General features: G+C 43.9%; 1 protein-coding gene across 1 annotated transcript; it reads right to left on the minus strand.

Annotated features, from left to right (window-relative positions):
* Nucleotides 1-4857: 4857 nt before the first annotated feature.
* MKRN2OS (MKRN2 opposite strand) lies at nucleotides 4858-11428 on the minus strand. The gene is made up of 4 exons (XM_011952324.1): nucleotides 11211-11428; nucleotides 8340-8389; nucleotides 7030-7192; nucleotides 4858-5490 (listed from the first exon to the last, which is right to left on the minus strand). Exons 1-4 carry the CDS (start codon nucleotides 11426-11428, stop codon nucleotides 5250-5252), a joined length of 672 nt encoding a protein of 223 aa, XP_011807714.1. The 3' UTR covers nucleotides 4858-5249.
* Between the last annotated feature and the right edge of the window lie 3961 nt (nucleotides 11429-15389).

Here is a 15389-nt window from a genome sequence, read left to right on the forward strand (position 1 = left end):
AGGCTGAGGCAGGAGAATGGCATAAACCCGGGAGGCGGAGCTTGCAGTGAGCCGAGATCTGACCGCTGCACTCCAGCCTGGGCGACAGAGCCAGACTCCGTCTCAAAAAAGAGAAGAAAAAAAAATTCCATTAACTTGAATGTGGTTCTTATTTTCACCCTTCTGGAGAAGTACTTGGATTAAAAAGAAAGAAATTTTCTCTCCTCCCACCACCCACCTCCCATGTATGATTTTACTAACTGAACTGAATTTTTGAAATCTCATTACAGACTTGAATAATCATCCCATGAATGTTAACTCCCCTAACACTATAACTGAGGCCCATTTCTAAAGTTGATCTTAAAACTGGAAAATTTGAGTCTATCTAATTTTGTGAAATATAAGGATGCTTTTTACGTGATGTAAAAATCATATTTGTAAAATGGTTAAACTAGGAGGCAATATTTTTATTTCAAGTATGATCTCTTTTAAGTGAAAAGTTTCTGTCATTTAAAATTTTTAGAGTCTTATATTTTCACAAACAATATTTCAAAGGCAAACGTTCTTCCTAACTTTGTGTGTGTGTGTGTGTGTGTGTGTGTGTGTGTGTGTGTGAGACGGAGTTTTGCTCTTGTTGCCCAGGCTAGAGTGCAGTGGTGAGATCTTGGCTCACTGCAACTTCCACCTCCCGAGTTCAAGAGATTCTCCTGCCTCAGCCTCCCGAGTAGCTGGAATTACAGGTGCCCGCCACCCTGCCCGGCTACTTTTTGTATTTTTAGTAGAGACAGGGTTTCACCGTGTTGTCCAGACTGGTCTGGAACTCCTGACCTCAGGTGATCTGCCTGCCTTGGCCTCCCAAAGTGCTGGGATTTTCCTAACTTTTAAATGGCACATTCTGCTAAAGTAGAATCAGAAAATTTGAGTCCACATTTCAAACCACCACTGGGAAAACAGTGGTAACCTAAAGGAATGTTGCTTGATCACTCTGAGCCTTGGTTTCCTCAACAGTAAAATGAGGATAATTACCACCTCCTGAGTTTGCTTTGCAGACTAAATGAAATGAGATGACATACAAAAGGGTCTGGCACACAGTAGGTGTACTTTTCCCCTTTCAGACAAAATGTAAGCATTGCCATCCTTATTTTCACTAGGAAGTGAAAAGCCTATTTTATGCCCTGGTAGGTGAGACAGTGGAGGGGAAGGAGGCGATAGAAAAATAGTTGGAGGTAAAGTAGTAAAGACACTGAGGAGACTGGGAGGAGAGGCAATACTGTAGGAAGCACCTGCTGTACACAGGGAGCTAGATGCAGCCATTGTGAGGTTTTTATTTTGTTTTTTGGTTTTTGGTTTTTTTTTTTAATAGTGGTTGGTAGACGTTTTCCTGGTTCTAGGAGTAATTCATGCATGCTGTAGAGGCTTTGGAAAATTACCTTTGTATAGATCATTTTAGTCTTTCAGACAGGAAACACTTCAGCACTTACTGTGAAAAGGATCCCGGTGGTCATCCCATGAACATTGATCGAGTCCCAGATGTGTGCTCCGGGGAGTGCTGAACAATGGAGTGAAGAAGCACATCTCGGGAGGTGCTGGGAAGAACCTTGAGATTTCATCTGGGGAACAGAGTTGCTGCCAGTGCTGAGTCTCCCTGCCGCTTCAGTTAGCATTTAGCTGATACGATAAAGGAAACTTAATCGAAGGAGTCTCAGTTCATAATTCTACGGACTGAGCAACATTGCCATCTGTTGGTGTAAATCAGTAACTGATTTCCTTTATTAGGGGCAAAACCTATAGATTGGTATGTGGTCTTACTAAGAGGAGGGGGCCAGGCGCGGTGGCTCATGCCTGTAATCCTAGCACTTTGGAAGGCTGAGACAGGTGGATTGCTTGAGGCCAGGAGTTCAAAAGCCAGCATGGCCACCATGGTGAAACCCCGTCTCTACTAAAAATATAAAAAATTAGCCAGATGTGGTGGCAGGCGCCTGTAATCACAGCTACTCAGGAAGAATCGCTTGAACCCGGGAGGTGGAGGTTGCAGTAAGCCGAGATCACACCACTAACTAATAGCCTGGGCAACAAGAGCAAAACTCCATCTCAAAAAAAAAAAAAAAAAAAGGAATTCGTAGCCTGCTGAATGAAGTGAGAAAGAAGAAATATGAGGCCAGCTCTTGCCAATGTCACCTCCAGGTTGGAGAGCACCCCCTAAAATAGAGAATGGGGACCATCTAAAGCTCTTCTTGAAAATTAAGGGATGAGAATCCCAGCACTTTGGGAGGCTTAAGTGAGAGGATCACTTGAGAACAGCCTGGGCAACATAGTGAGACCCTGTCTTTACAAATAATTTTAAAAATTACCTGGGCGTGGTAGCATGCACCTGTAGTCCCAGCCACTGGGAAGGCTGAGGTGGGGAAATTGCCTGAGCCCAGGAGGTTGAGGCTGCAGTAAGCCGTGGTTGTGCCTCCGGACTCCAGCCTGGGCAACAGAGAAAGACCCTGTCTCCAAGAAAATAAATAAATGAGAAGAGCTGCAGCCCCTAAGGGAAATTAGCATGAAATAGGTATTTCTTAATTATTTTAGCTGACTTTCATTGTTGACCGCCTTTGTGTTTGAATGTTGATAAAAGCAAATCCTGATTATCTCCTTTTTCTTCTCTAATGATGGTGAAGTGTTGACCCAGTTTCTGCACGTACTAGGTACATCTGGCCCCTTTCCATTTGCTGGGTTGTCCTCTTGACCACTGCAGTGTGGCCCCGGGGTTACGGGCACAGCTTTTGTGGTCGAACCCTGGTTTGAACCCCAGTTTTGCCACTGTATGGCTTTGGACAGGTCATTTCCTCAATTTCCCTTTTCATCTATAAAAGAAGCATAATGTTAGGACCCCCCTCAGAGGATGGTCTTGAGGATTGACAAGGAAGAATAACTTTCTTCTGGTGTGGAGTCTTTTATGAATACTCATTAACTGCAGCTGCTGTTACTACTACTAATGAGTAAAGAATTAGACTAGAGAAGCTGAATCCTAGTATAAAATGTGAAGAAATGAGGGCAGATTGGAATTCTTTCATCTTTACCCTCTGGGGTTTTGTTGACTTCTTGAACATCATGGAATACCAGTCATAGTTCTGCTTAAAATGATATCAAATTCTGGGTGGGCAGTTTTGTATTTGAAGGAAAGTACCTGAGCTTGTAAATGCAAATGTTGCTTTGCCGTGCATTCTTTCCCACTGAAGTTAACTGTGCTGAAACGGACTAAATGCCTCTTTGGAAACAAGCTTTAAGGGTCTGTAGCAAGTTTTCTGAATATCTTTATTACTAATGTTAAAGGATAAAGCACGTTTAAGTTTATTTGAGCAGACAGCCATTCGTGAATCAAGCTGCACCAAAACCGAAGTGGTTTGGGCTCCTGAGGAAGGGTGTGAAGGGAGGCTTTTAGAGGGTGTGTGAGGAGGCACAGGAGAGAAGTTGGTTGGTTAAAGTTTGAGCAGTTGTCTTATTTAGGTTATCCCAGTGGCAAGTATCTGATTGTGTAACTAATGTTCAGTTGGCCATTTAGGATTGGCTGAGCTTAAGTTTTGTTTAGTTTAATATGGAACTGGGTGTTGGATCCATCTTGGTGTAATGGCTTTCCCCTAAGTTATTTTAACACGAGGCAGTTATTGATACCTTTAAGATGAGTTTGATTTTTGGAAATTAGACATCAGTTGGTACCAAGACTGGGGATTAAGTGAAGTAGTACATCACATTTGGTCAAAAACAACCGAGTTCTGGAAGAAGTTTCCAAAGAGAAATTTGGAAATGTTTTGCCTGCTGGCCTTTTGAAGTTCAATGATTCTTTCAGTACATAAACTCCAACATACTTGTTAAAAGTCACATCATTTCTTTACAGTTTCTCATCCCAGTTTCCCCAGCGTCCTCTTGTGAAGGTATCAGAGAAAGAAGATAGCCCTCTCTTCATGTCCTTTCTGAACTCTGCCTTTTCAGTGGGCAGAGGAAGTGCTTTGTGGCACAGACCCAACCCCCGAACCTCCATGTGTTGCGTCAGGCAAAATGAAATGGACACAGGCCGGAATTCTACTGATTTGAGGCGTTGCTGGGCTCGTTTGTGCAAATAGACTTAGAAGAGCTCATTTAAAAGGAGTGACCATTTCCTGATTTAGATTCTGAGGAGTTTTGGTTTTGTTTTACTGTTGTTCACTATTATGAGCTTACCGTGGGCTTTTTTTTTTTTTTTTCTTTTTTCTTGAGATGTAGTTTTGTTCTGTCGTCCAGGCTGGATTCCCGTGCTGCAATCTTGGCTCACTGAAACCTCTGCCTCCTGGGTTTAAGCGAATCTCGTGCCTCAACCTCCCGAGTAGCTGGGATTACAGGCGCTCACCACCATGCCTAGCTAATTTTTGTATTTTCAGTAGAGACGGGGTTTCACCATGTTCGCCAGGCTGGTCTCAAACTCCTGACCTCGTGATCTGCCTGCCTCGGCCTCCCAAAGTGCTGAGAGTACGGGCATGAGCCACTGCACCCGGCCCTTAGCATGTGCTTTTAAAGTTAAAACCACGAGGGGAAGGTACTCATTACTTCATAACTTGTGTTTCACCCACCTTGCTGTCTTCACATCCCCACTTTCTGCATCCACATTGAAAGGTGAATTTGTTCAGCTCACATTCATTTATAGGAATAATTTTCATTGCTGTGTGAATAAAATGTGCTGCCACTTTATGCTGTAAATGGATTCTTAGTTTAAAAACCTCACTGATAAGAAAATAATTTTGTTTTAATACATATAATTTTTAAAACCTGGGGCAATTTTTATTTTATAAAGTCTTACGATGTAGTAAGCTGACATATGCTTGAAGGGAAACCATACACGTTTTTATTTTTTATTTATTTTTTTTTTGAGATGGAGTTTCACTCTTGCCAGACTGGAGTGCAATGGCATGATCTTAACCCATCGCAACCTCTACCTCCCGGGTTCAAGCGATTCTCTTGCTTCAGCCTCCCTAGTAGCAGAGATTATAGGCATGCACCACCATGTCCGGCTAATTTTGTATTTTTAGTAGAGACGGGGTTTCTCCATGTTGGTCACACTGGTCTCGATCTCCCGACCTCAGGTGACCCACCTGCCTCAGCCTCCCAAAGTGCTGGGATTACAGGAGTGAGCCACCACACCTGGCCCATACACGTTTTTATTAACCACAGTTAAATGCATTTAGAAATCCATAGTACTGATTAAAGGTAGCAACCACCTTACCCCAATGCCCGGGCTGCACTTAACATAGCTCTCAGCACAAACCACCACCCTCAGGGGGTTGTGCCTCGTGCTGGGGACAATCAGTGACATAGAAGCCATGCTCCTGTATCGCCCGGTAGAGTGTAATGAACTTGGACGCCAGCCTTGTCCGCGGGACTACGTACTTCTCCGTAAATTGACTCTTGTCCAGTTGCTGTCTACCTTCTGCCATCAGGACGCAGTTAATGAACGTGAGTGTGTAAGTGTAGCAGTTGTGGTGGTCTTCTTCATACCTTATGGAAGAGAACAAGGGTGTTGAGAAGAAAAGGCTGCTCAGGGACAGTCTGTGAAGCTACCCATCAGGTGCCTCAGCAAGCAAGGCCTCTGCTGGTTCATGTGGTTAAGAAGCTTCAAGATGTGCAGTTCAGGCCAGGTGCAGTGGCTCACACCTGTAATCCCAGCACTTTGGGAGGCCCAAGTGTGAGGATCACTTGAGCTCAGGAGTTCGAAACTGGCCTGGCCAACAAGGTGAAACCCTGTCTCTACAAAAAATACAAAAGTTAGCTGGGCATGGTGGTGCACGACTGTGGTCCCAGCTACTTGGGAGGCTGAGGCAGGAGAATTGTTTGAACCCAGGAGGCAGAGGTTGCAGTAAGCCAAGATCGCACCACTGTACTCCAGCCTGGGCGCATAGGAGGTTTAGCGAAAGGGTATATAAGCCTGTCCCAAGCTTCAATTATAATGTTTCACCTACAAGCTCCTTCCCATCCTATTCTTTTCATGTTCACTTCAGACCCTAACTACAAAGCCTGGCAGAACCTTCATTTGATCCTAATCAGAATCATGAAGCCCAGTCTGTTTTGGGCTTCATGTAATTCTGGGGGATGCTTGGTCTCTGGGCACCTGCTTGCTGCAGATTGGCATAGACTGACCCAGATGTTCAGAGTGGTTACTCAGTTGCAAGTTAACTACCAATTTGGGGAACTTACTGAACTTCTAGATTTCAGAGATGGAATTCCGTATGAGTTTTATGATATTCCATAGTATCTAAACTTATTTCAAAGGAAACCTCAAAATAAATCCACAAATATGCTATACATCTTATCAAATGTTGAGAGTGAGAAATTAACTTGAAATTGCTAAAATTACAAAAAAGAAGCTTTTACATTTTGAACATTGTTTTTTTTTGTTCTGTTTTGTTTTTCTTTTTTTGAGACGGAGTCTCACTCTGTTGCCCAGGCTGGAGTGCAAAGGCATGATCTCGGCTCACTGCAACCTCCGCCTCCTGGGTTCAAGTGATTCTCCTGCCCAAGCCTCCCAAGTAGGGACTACAGACGTCCACCACCATGCCTGGCTAATTTTTGTATTTTTAATAGAGACAGGGTTTTGCCATGTTGTCCAGGCTGGTTTCGAACTTCTGACCTCAGGTGATCCACCTGCCTCAGTCTCCCAAAGTGCTAGGAATACAGGTGACAGCCACCGTACCCAGCCTGAATATTGTTTTTTTAAATTTTTGTTTTAAAGAAATATATCGTGACTTGCTATGTATGTGTACAAATACCTTGTCACACAACTGAAATAACTGAATACAGATTCTAGTCCTTTCAGCTCTTAAAACGCTGTAATTTTGTTATGTGTGTGTGCTGACCCAACTGCAGAAAACCTAGAGTAGCTCAACCCCTGTTTATATTCTGTTAGCGATGTTAATGTCTCTGGATCAGCTCGAAGTGAAGCTAAATGCTGCTGGGTCCTGTGTGCGCTGAGGCCACACGGGGATCCCACTTGCATAGCATGTGAGTGCCAGCTAGGGTGCAGCATTTGCAGTCGTGTACCTGTGAGGCAGCCAGGTCCCCGAGGTGGAGAAGTCTTCCAGGTACTTGTCCCATTGCTCCATCATTCCATACATGTGGGGCTGCAGTAATGGGATGCTTATGCTCTGTTCCCATCCTGCTCCATCTCGCTGGACACCATGTGCACTGTAATTATACACAACCCCTGCAAATCGAAACCAAAGTCATGTGGAGCCTCAAGGAGATACACACCTCTGTGAAAAAGGGACATCAGAAAATGACAGTAGCCATGTGGTAACTTTACATAATATAAATCCAGGGTGGAGGTTCTAGAATCTTTCTTGCGCCTAAGGAGATTTAGATTTGCCTAGAGTCAGGGAGGGGTTTATGTAGCCTTCCCTGTAACCAGCAGTCATTTCCTTGAGAGAAACCCAGTTCTAGCTCTACCTGCTGTTCAGGGCTGTGAAGTTGCCCCCAGGAAACAGAGACGATAATAGGCACCAGGATCATCATCTCCAATATTTTTATTGAAGTTCTGTATTTACCAATGGGTCAATCCTGTCTCCTTAAATCCAGAATAAATTTCCACCTGCTAAACATGAGTGGTAAGTATGACTGTTCTTGTGGGTAACTAAGTTCAGAACCGTTCTGGATTTCTGATCAGTGTCACTTTCTCTTGCCTCAGTGGGTAAGGAAAGGCTGTTATTAGACCTCACCTGTGAGGCCTGGCTAGGTACCTCACCTGCCTCACCATATCCAGGCTACATATCCTGCAGGTGGCTCCATCCAGGCCCTTTTCCTGCAGACAAGAAAGCTTCTGGCTGAAGGGTTGCACACACTGCCCTCAGAGCTATAGGTGGCCAAAGGAACAGTTTTGTTTAATCTTCACTTTCCTTGAAAAAAAAAAAAAAAAAAACACTGCAGGCCCCACCACATCCTACTTTACTCCTGAAGTCCCTAGAATGTGGGGACCCAGTGGTAGTCAGCTGAGCATAGGATTGGAAGTCAGAGAGTCTGGTTCCAAATTCTGGTTCAGACATAAGATATGAGGTCTTGGGCAAGTCAATCTCACTGGACATCTATTTCTTCTTTTAAAAATCAATAAAAAATACAGGTTTGTGAGGCTCTTCACTGAGAAAACATTAGCTTTCAAATATTTCATATGGTTGGTAATAATTTGCCATAAAGTCAAATATTTCTCATTTGGGGGCAATGCCCACTTCATGGTGCAGTAGAAGAACCCAGTGAACAATGGAATCACTCATTAGATGTTGCCATAATCAAATCTCCACAAATACTGCTTTCCTTTTACTGGGTAGTGGGGGTTTTTTAAGCTACAAAACTGCACTTACCATTTGTGTTAGTTATTCCAACGTGAAGATCAGACCTTCCATCATACTCCCTGAAAGAAACAAGGTTTGTTTTTTTTTCTGGTTTGCATGGGTTTGGCATGAAGAATTTTCATTTAAAGTAGGAGGAGCCCGAGCACAGTGGCTCAAACCTATAATTCCAGCACTTTGGGAGGCCAAGGTGGGCGGATCACTTGGAGCCAGGAGTTTGAGACCAGCCTGGCCAACATGGCGTGAGTCCATCTCTACTAAAAATACAAAATTTAGCGGGGCGTGTCAGTGTGCATCTGTGATCCCAGCTACTCAGGAGGCTGAGGCACAAGAATCGCTTGAACCCGGGAGGTGGAGATTGCAGTGAGTCAAGATCGCACCACTGCACTCCACCCTGGGCGATAGAGTGAGACTCTTTGTCTAAGAAAATAGATAGAGCCAGCTGGGTGCAATGGCTCACGCCTGTAATCCTAGCACTTTGGAAGGCTGAGATGGGAGGATCTCTTGAGGCCAGGAGTTCAAGACCAGCCTAGCCAACATGTGAAAACCAGTTTCTACTAAAAATACAAAACTTAGCTGGGCAGGGTGCCACGTGCCTGTAATCCCAGCTACTTGGGAGGCTGAGGCAGGAGAATTGAACTCGTGAGGTGGAGGTTGCAGTAAGCGAAGATTGTGCCACTGCACTCCAGCCTGGGTGACAGAGTAAGACTGTCTCAAAAATACAAGTAGGGGGAGAGCCAGGCATGGTGACTCTTGCCTGTAGTCCCAGCTACTTGGGAGGCTGAGTTGGGAGGATCACTTGAGCCCAGGAATTCAAGGCTGCAGTGAGCTATGATTGTACCACTGCACTCCAGCCTCAGCGACAGAGACCCTGATTCTCAAAAAACAACCCCAAAACAGTTGGGGCTTCATGATTCTGATTAGGATCAAATGAAGGTTCTACCAGGCTTTGTTATTAGGGTCTGAAGTGAACATGAAAAGAACAGGATGGGAAGGAGCTTGTGGGTGAAACATAACTGAAGCTTGGGACAGGCTTATATACCCTGTTGCTAAACCTACTATGTGCTTACCATTTGTGTTAAGTCCAAATAGCCTTCCCTGTTATTAGCAGAACATTTCCTTCAGACAAACCCAGTTCTAGCTATACCTGCTGTTCAGGGCTGTGAAGTTGCCCCCAGGAAACAGAATAATAGGTGCCAGGATCATCATCTTCAATATTTTTATTGAAATTTAATTTTTAAGATTAAAAATTAGTCCAGGCGTGGTGCCTCAAGCCTGTAATCCCAGCACTTTAGGATGCTGAGGTGGGCAGGTCATATGAGACCAGGAGTTCAAGACCAGCCAGGACAACATTGTGAAACCTCGTCTGTACTAAAAAATAAAATACAAAAATTAGCTGGGTGTGGTGGAGGGCACCTGTAATCCCAGCTACTCGGATGACTGAGACACAAGAATTGCTTGAACCCAGGAGGAGGAGGTGGCAGTGATCCGAGATTGCACCACTGCACTCCACCCTGGGCAACAAAGGAAGACCCTGTCTCAAAAAAAAAAAAAAAAAAAAAAAAAAAAAAATCAGTCTTTGTGTTACAGATAAGGAACCAGAGATACCTGGAGCTGGTTAGAAGAACCAGGATAGGCATCAGGGGCTTTTTGATGCCCCAGCCTGTAATGCCCTCTCTGCGTTGGCTGCCTCCCTGAGCAATGCCCACGGATGCTGTCTGTTTAGCACCTAACAGGATGATCAAAACCTTTTACATATGTTGGTTCATTTCATCCTCATAGGGACCAGAAGGAAATTGATTAAGGAAGTTAGTAGGCAGGAAGGTGAGTAGTCAACTCCTGTTTTCTTATTCGAAACCAGCACTCTTGAGGGGACAGGAAAGTTAGGAGGGTGAACTCTAGGGAGCATTAGACTAATGATACACAGGAGCTGAACATGTTTCCTAAGGCATACACCAACATTCTAGGACCCATCCTCTCCTAAAGCCTGGCCTACTCTGGGCCAATCCTAATCCTATTGGTAAACTCCACGGGGACAATAAAATATAAACCTGGCTGGGCACAGTGACTGATGCCTGTAATCTCAGCACTCTGGGAGGCTGTGGCGGGTGGATCACCTGGGGTCAGGAGTTTGAGACCAACCTGGTCAACATGGTGAAACCCATCTCTACTAAAAATGCAAAAATTAGCCAGGCGTGGTGGCGAGCGCCTGTAGTCCCAGCTACTCAGGAGCCTGAAGCGAGAGAATCACTTGAACCCGGGAGGTAGAGATTGCAGTAAACTGAGACACCATAGCATTCCAGCCTGGGCAACAAGATCGAAATTCCATCTCAGGAAAAAAAAAAAGTATAATCCTTTCTTTTGCTTTCTAATTCATCCTTTTTGTTTATACCAGCACTCTCAGCAAGAGAGAACTGAATTTGTTCTTAAAGCCACGTGGTGTCTACAATGGAAATAGATCAGTTCTAGTCTTCAGTTTAATTTGCCTCCATACAAAATAGTCTGTAAGTGCCAGTTCATCAGGCCCGGTATATTATACCTGTTTGTCACTGAAACTACAAATTAACTGGCAGTAAAGGTATTATTTAGATATTAGCTGCTGGGTCATTTTCCCGGTTAGCCTCTGAGCAATGTTTTTCTCTCTGAAAATCATATGAGCAGGTTTACTCCTCATATATTCCACATATATTCTTGCACTTATCACTGCAGGAACATAGGCACACCATCAATTTTTTGAAGCCAGTAGGCCTGCATCTCAGGATTTAAGGCCAAAGCTGAAAAAATTGTCCACCAAACCTCACACATTATATATTAAGGAAATTTTAGTGACTAAAACAGAAGGAAGTTTGCACAATGCAATTTAACACTTTAAAAACACTGTACCTAAGAAATGTTCCCCGAGTTGGTCTGAGGTGGAATGAACATTTTTCTTGATGTCCATTAGTAAATGGATTAGCGATGCTAACAGGTGCGTCCTCCAGCTTCCTCGAGCCCAGGTCCTGCTGGCAGAGAGGGCAGCACTGGGGCACACTGAAGCTGTAGATGTATTTCTCACAGTGGCTGAATTTAATTAAAGCCTTCCCAGCCTCTGCGCAGTGCATAGCTTTCGCCTCCTGGGATGCCAGGGGAGGTTTCCGGAGACTTCCTTTTCCTCATTATACACCTGGCAAATGCACACCGCCCCGAGGAACCTGATCAGTGGTGATGTCATCCTGACTGATGGCTTCAGAAGCCAAACCAGATAGGATTAACCAGTAGCCAGGCCTCCCCATAGACTGTTTCTTAAAGAGCTAGTTTCTATTTGTTTATTTCCATTGTTTATGGTAACTGATAACTGCCAGCTCCTATTCATCCTTTAAAGCCTCACTTTTCTGTGAAATCTTTCTCAGCTTCCCCCAGTCTTCCCTTGCAGTGGCAGTACTGAATTCATATTTCTGTCAGAACTCTGTTATTTATTTATTTAGAGACAGGGTCTCACTCTGTCACCCAGGCTGGAGTGCAGTGGCACGATCTTGGCTCACTGCAACCTCCACCCCCAGGTTCAAGTGATTCTCCCCCTTCAGCCTCCCCAAGTAGCTGGGACTACAGACGCACGTCACTACACCCAGCTAATTGTTGTGTTTTTTGGTAGAGATGGGGGTTTCACCATGTTGGCCAGGCTGGACTCAAACTCTTGACCTCAAGTGATCTGCCTGCCTCAGCCTCCCAAAGTGCTGGAATTACAGGCATGAGCCACTGCACCCAGCCTAGAACTGTTATTTAATCATTTAGTTTTGTTTCTCCCGTTAGACTGTGAGCTTCTTGGAATTGGAGACTGACCTTTATTTTTGTGTTTCCAGAATTGGTTAAATCATTTGTTATTGCATAAATAAATCCTTAATTTAAGGCTATTTTATTTTGACATTTTATATTGTAAAAGTAATTTTGCTTGTAAGAAAAATAACATCCAGAATGTTCTGGGGATTTTTTTAAAAAGTTAACAGCCCTGTTAGAAATAAGCATAGTGGTTACAGGAGGGAGATACTGACTGGGAGAGGACAGAGGTGGTTTCTCGGGTCCAGGGCTGTTGTGACTCATTATCTGGGTGTTAATAATATGGGAGTATTCCATTTGTGAAAAATCATCAAGCTGTGCATTTTATTATATGCGGTATATAATTTTTCAATTTTAAAATAATTTTTTAAATTTTTTAATTTGTGGGTACATAATAGGTGTATATATTTAAGGGGGTATATGGGACTTTTCTTTTTTTTCTTTTCTTTTTTCTTTTTTTTTAAAACAGAGTCTCACTCTTGTCACCCAGACTGGAGTGCAGTGGTGTGATCTTGGCTCACTGCAATCTCTGCCTCCTGGGTTCAAGTGATTCTCCTGCCTCGGCCTCCTGAGTAACTGGGATTACAGGTGTCTGCCAGCACACCCAGCTAATTTTTGTACTTTTAATAGAGATGGGGTTTCACCATGTTGGCCAGGCTGGTCTCAAACTCCTGACCTCAGATGATCCTCCTGCCTCAGCCTCCCAAAGTGCTGGGATTACAGGCGTGAACCACTGCGCCCAGCCTACATGGGATATTTTGATACAGGCATACAATGTGCAATAATCACATCAGGGTAGATGGGGTGTACAATTTAAAAATAATTTTTAGCTAGGTGTGGTGGTGCATGCCTGTGGTCCCAGTTACTCAGGTGGCTTGAGATGGGAGGATCACTTGAGGCTCGAGGCTGCATTGAGCCAAGATCATCCCACTGTGCTCTAGTCTGGGCAACAAAGTGGGACCCTGTCTCTAAATAAATAAATAAATAAAATAATTTTAAGCAATTCCATAAAAATGTTCAGAAAAAAAGTAATACCCCTTCTTTCTCACGTAACATTTTTCCACCCACCATATTCTACTTTCTGGAGAAAACTAATGGTATGTTAGGTTTTTTAAAAGCTCAATATTGGCTGAGTATGGTGGCTCACACCTATAATTCCAGCACTTTGGGAGGCTGAGGCAGGTGGACCACTTGAGCCTGGGGACTTCAAGACCAGCCTGGGCAACATGACAAGACTCCATCTCTACAAAAAATACAAAAATTAGCCAGATGTGGTGGTGTATACCTGTAGTCCCAGCTACTTGGGAGGCTGAGGTGGGAGGATTGCTTGAGCCCAAGGGGTCTTGGCTGTAGTGAGCCATGATCACACCACTGCACTCCAGCCTGGGTGACAGAGTGAGACCCTATCTCTAAAACAAAACAGAACAAAACAAAAGCTCTCAATATTGTTATATTGTATACTGTTTTGAAATTTGTGTTTTTGCCTCATCTTGGAAACTTTTCCACAATATCAGTAATGTAGGTCTAGTTCATTCTTTCAGATTGCATGGGAATCCACATTTTGGTGTACTACACTTTAACTAAGGCCCAATTGATGCCTGTAGTTCCAAAGATAAGCAATCTTAAAGGGAAGACCCACAGAGAAGGTATCATGGTGGTAAAGGCACTTCAGGAGGGTTAAGTATTTCACAATGTACATTTAAATAAATTACAGTATGCCAAAATGCAAAAAAGTGCATCTTCAGTGTTATAACATGAGAATGATCATCAGACTCACAGAACTAGAAAGGACCTCAGAAATCATTTCAACCAACCTTCTCTTGTTACAGTGAAGGCAGAGAGGTTATAGCTAGACACAGCTCAGGTGACAAGGACCTGAGATTGTTCATTATTAATATAAACCACACGGTATGGCTGGGCGCAGTGGCTCACACCTGTAATCCCAGCACTTTGGGAGGCCAAGGCAGGTGGATCACCTGAGGTCAGGAGTTCAAGACCATCCTGACCAATATGGTGAAACCCCGTCTCTACTAAAGTTACAAAAATTAGCTGGGCATGGTGGCAGATGCCTGTAGTCCCAGCTACTCGGGAGGCTGAGACAGGAGAATCGCTTGAACCCAGGAGGTGGAGGTTGCAGTGAGCTGTGACTGCACCATTGCACTCCAGCCTGGGCTACAGAGTGAAACTCTGTCTCAAATAAATAAATAAACCACATGGTATTGTTTGTTAGGTTGCTTGAGTGACCCAAGCCACTTTCAATTGAGAATATAATCTTTCTGACACCAACACCAAGAGGTATTGTTAATCTCATGAAAAAGGATTGAGAGACCATGCTTTAATAAACATTTAAAATACACCAGCACTTTTTTTCAACATAAGCATCTTCAATCCTTTTTTTACCGTGTCTCTATCTTAAAAAATCTTATTATAAAATAAAACATAGGCACAGAAAACTAAATAAAACAAATTGTAGTTTAAAAAAAATTTTTTAAGGCATTTTATTTTTTATTTTATTTATTTTGAGAAGGAGTCTCACTCTGTTGCCTAGGCTGGAGTGCAGTGGCGTGATCTTGCCTCACTGCAACCTCCACCTCCCAGGTTCAAGTGATCCCTTTACCTCAGCCTCCCAAGTAGCTGAGGCTACAGGCACCCACCATCACGCCTGACTAATTTTTTGTATTTTTAATAGAGACGAGATTTCACAATGTTGACTAGGCTGGTCTTGAACTCCTGACCTCGTGATCTGCCTGCCTTGGCCTCCCAAAGTGTTGGGATTACAGGTGTGAGCCACCACGCCTGCCCTATTTTATTTATTTGTTTATTTATTTATGAGATGGAGTCTTGCTCCATTGCCCAGGCTGGAGTGCAGTGGTGGAATCTTGGCTCACTGCATCTTCCATCTCCCGGGTTCAAGCGATTCTCCTGCCTTAGCCTCCCAAGTAACTGGGATTACAGGTGTGCACCACTGCACCCAGCTAATTTTGTATTTTTAGTAGAGACATGGTTTCACCATGTTGACCAGGCTGGTCTCAAACTCCTGACCTGAAGTGATCCACCTGCCTCAGCCTCCCAAAGTGCTGGTATTACAGTCGTGAACTACCATACCCAGCCTATTTTATTTTTTGAGACAGGGTCTTGCTCTGTCACCCACGTTGGAGTGCAGTGGCACAATCAGTGCTCATTGCAGCCTCAAACTTCTGGGCTCAAGGGATCCTCCCACTTCAGCCTCCCAATCAGCTGGGACTACAG

This window comes from Colobus angolensis, unplaced genomic scaffold, assembly GCF_000951035.1.
Source record: "Colobus angolensis palliatus isolate OR3802 unplaced genomic scaffold, Cang.pa_1.0 Scaffold34, whole genome shotgun sequence".
NCBI classification, from domain to species: domain Eukaryota; kingdom Metazoa; phylum Chordata; class Mammalia; order Primates; family Cercopithecidae; genus Colobus; species Colobus angolensis.

Bases quoted from the DNA above. Each gene is read 5' to 3' on its own strand.
- MKRN2OS (XM_011952324.1), bottom strand. From the start codon at position 11,428: ATGCACTGCGCAGAGGCTGGGAAGGCTTTAATTAAATTCAGCCACTGT. The intron at 8,390-11,210 runs GTACAGTGTTTT...TGTTTCTTTCAG, and splicing joins ACTCGGGGAACATTTCTTAG to GGAGTATGATGGAAGGTCTG. The intron at 5,491-7,029 runs GTACACGACTGC...CTCTTCCATAAG, and splicing joins GGGACCTGGCTGCCTCACAG to GTATGAAGAAGACCACCACA.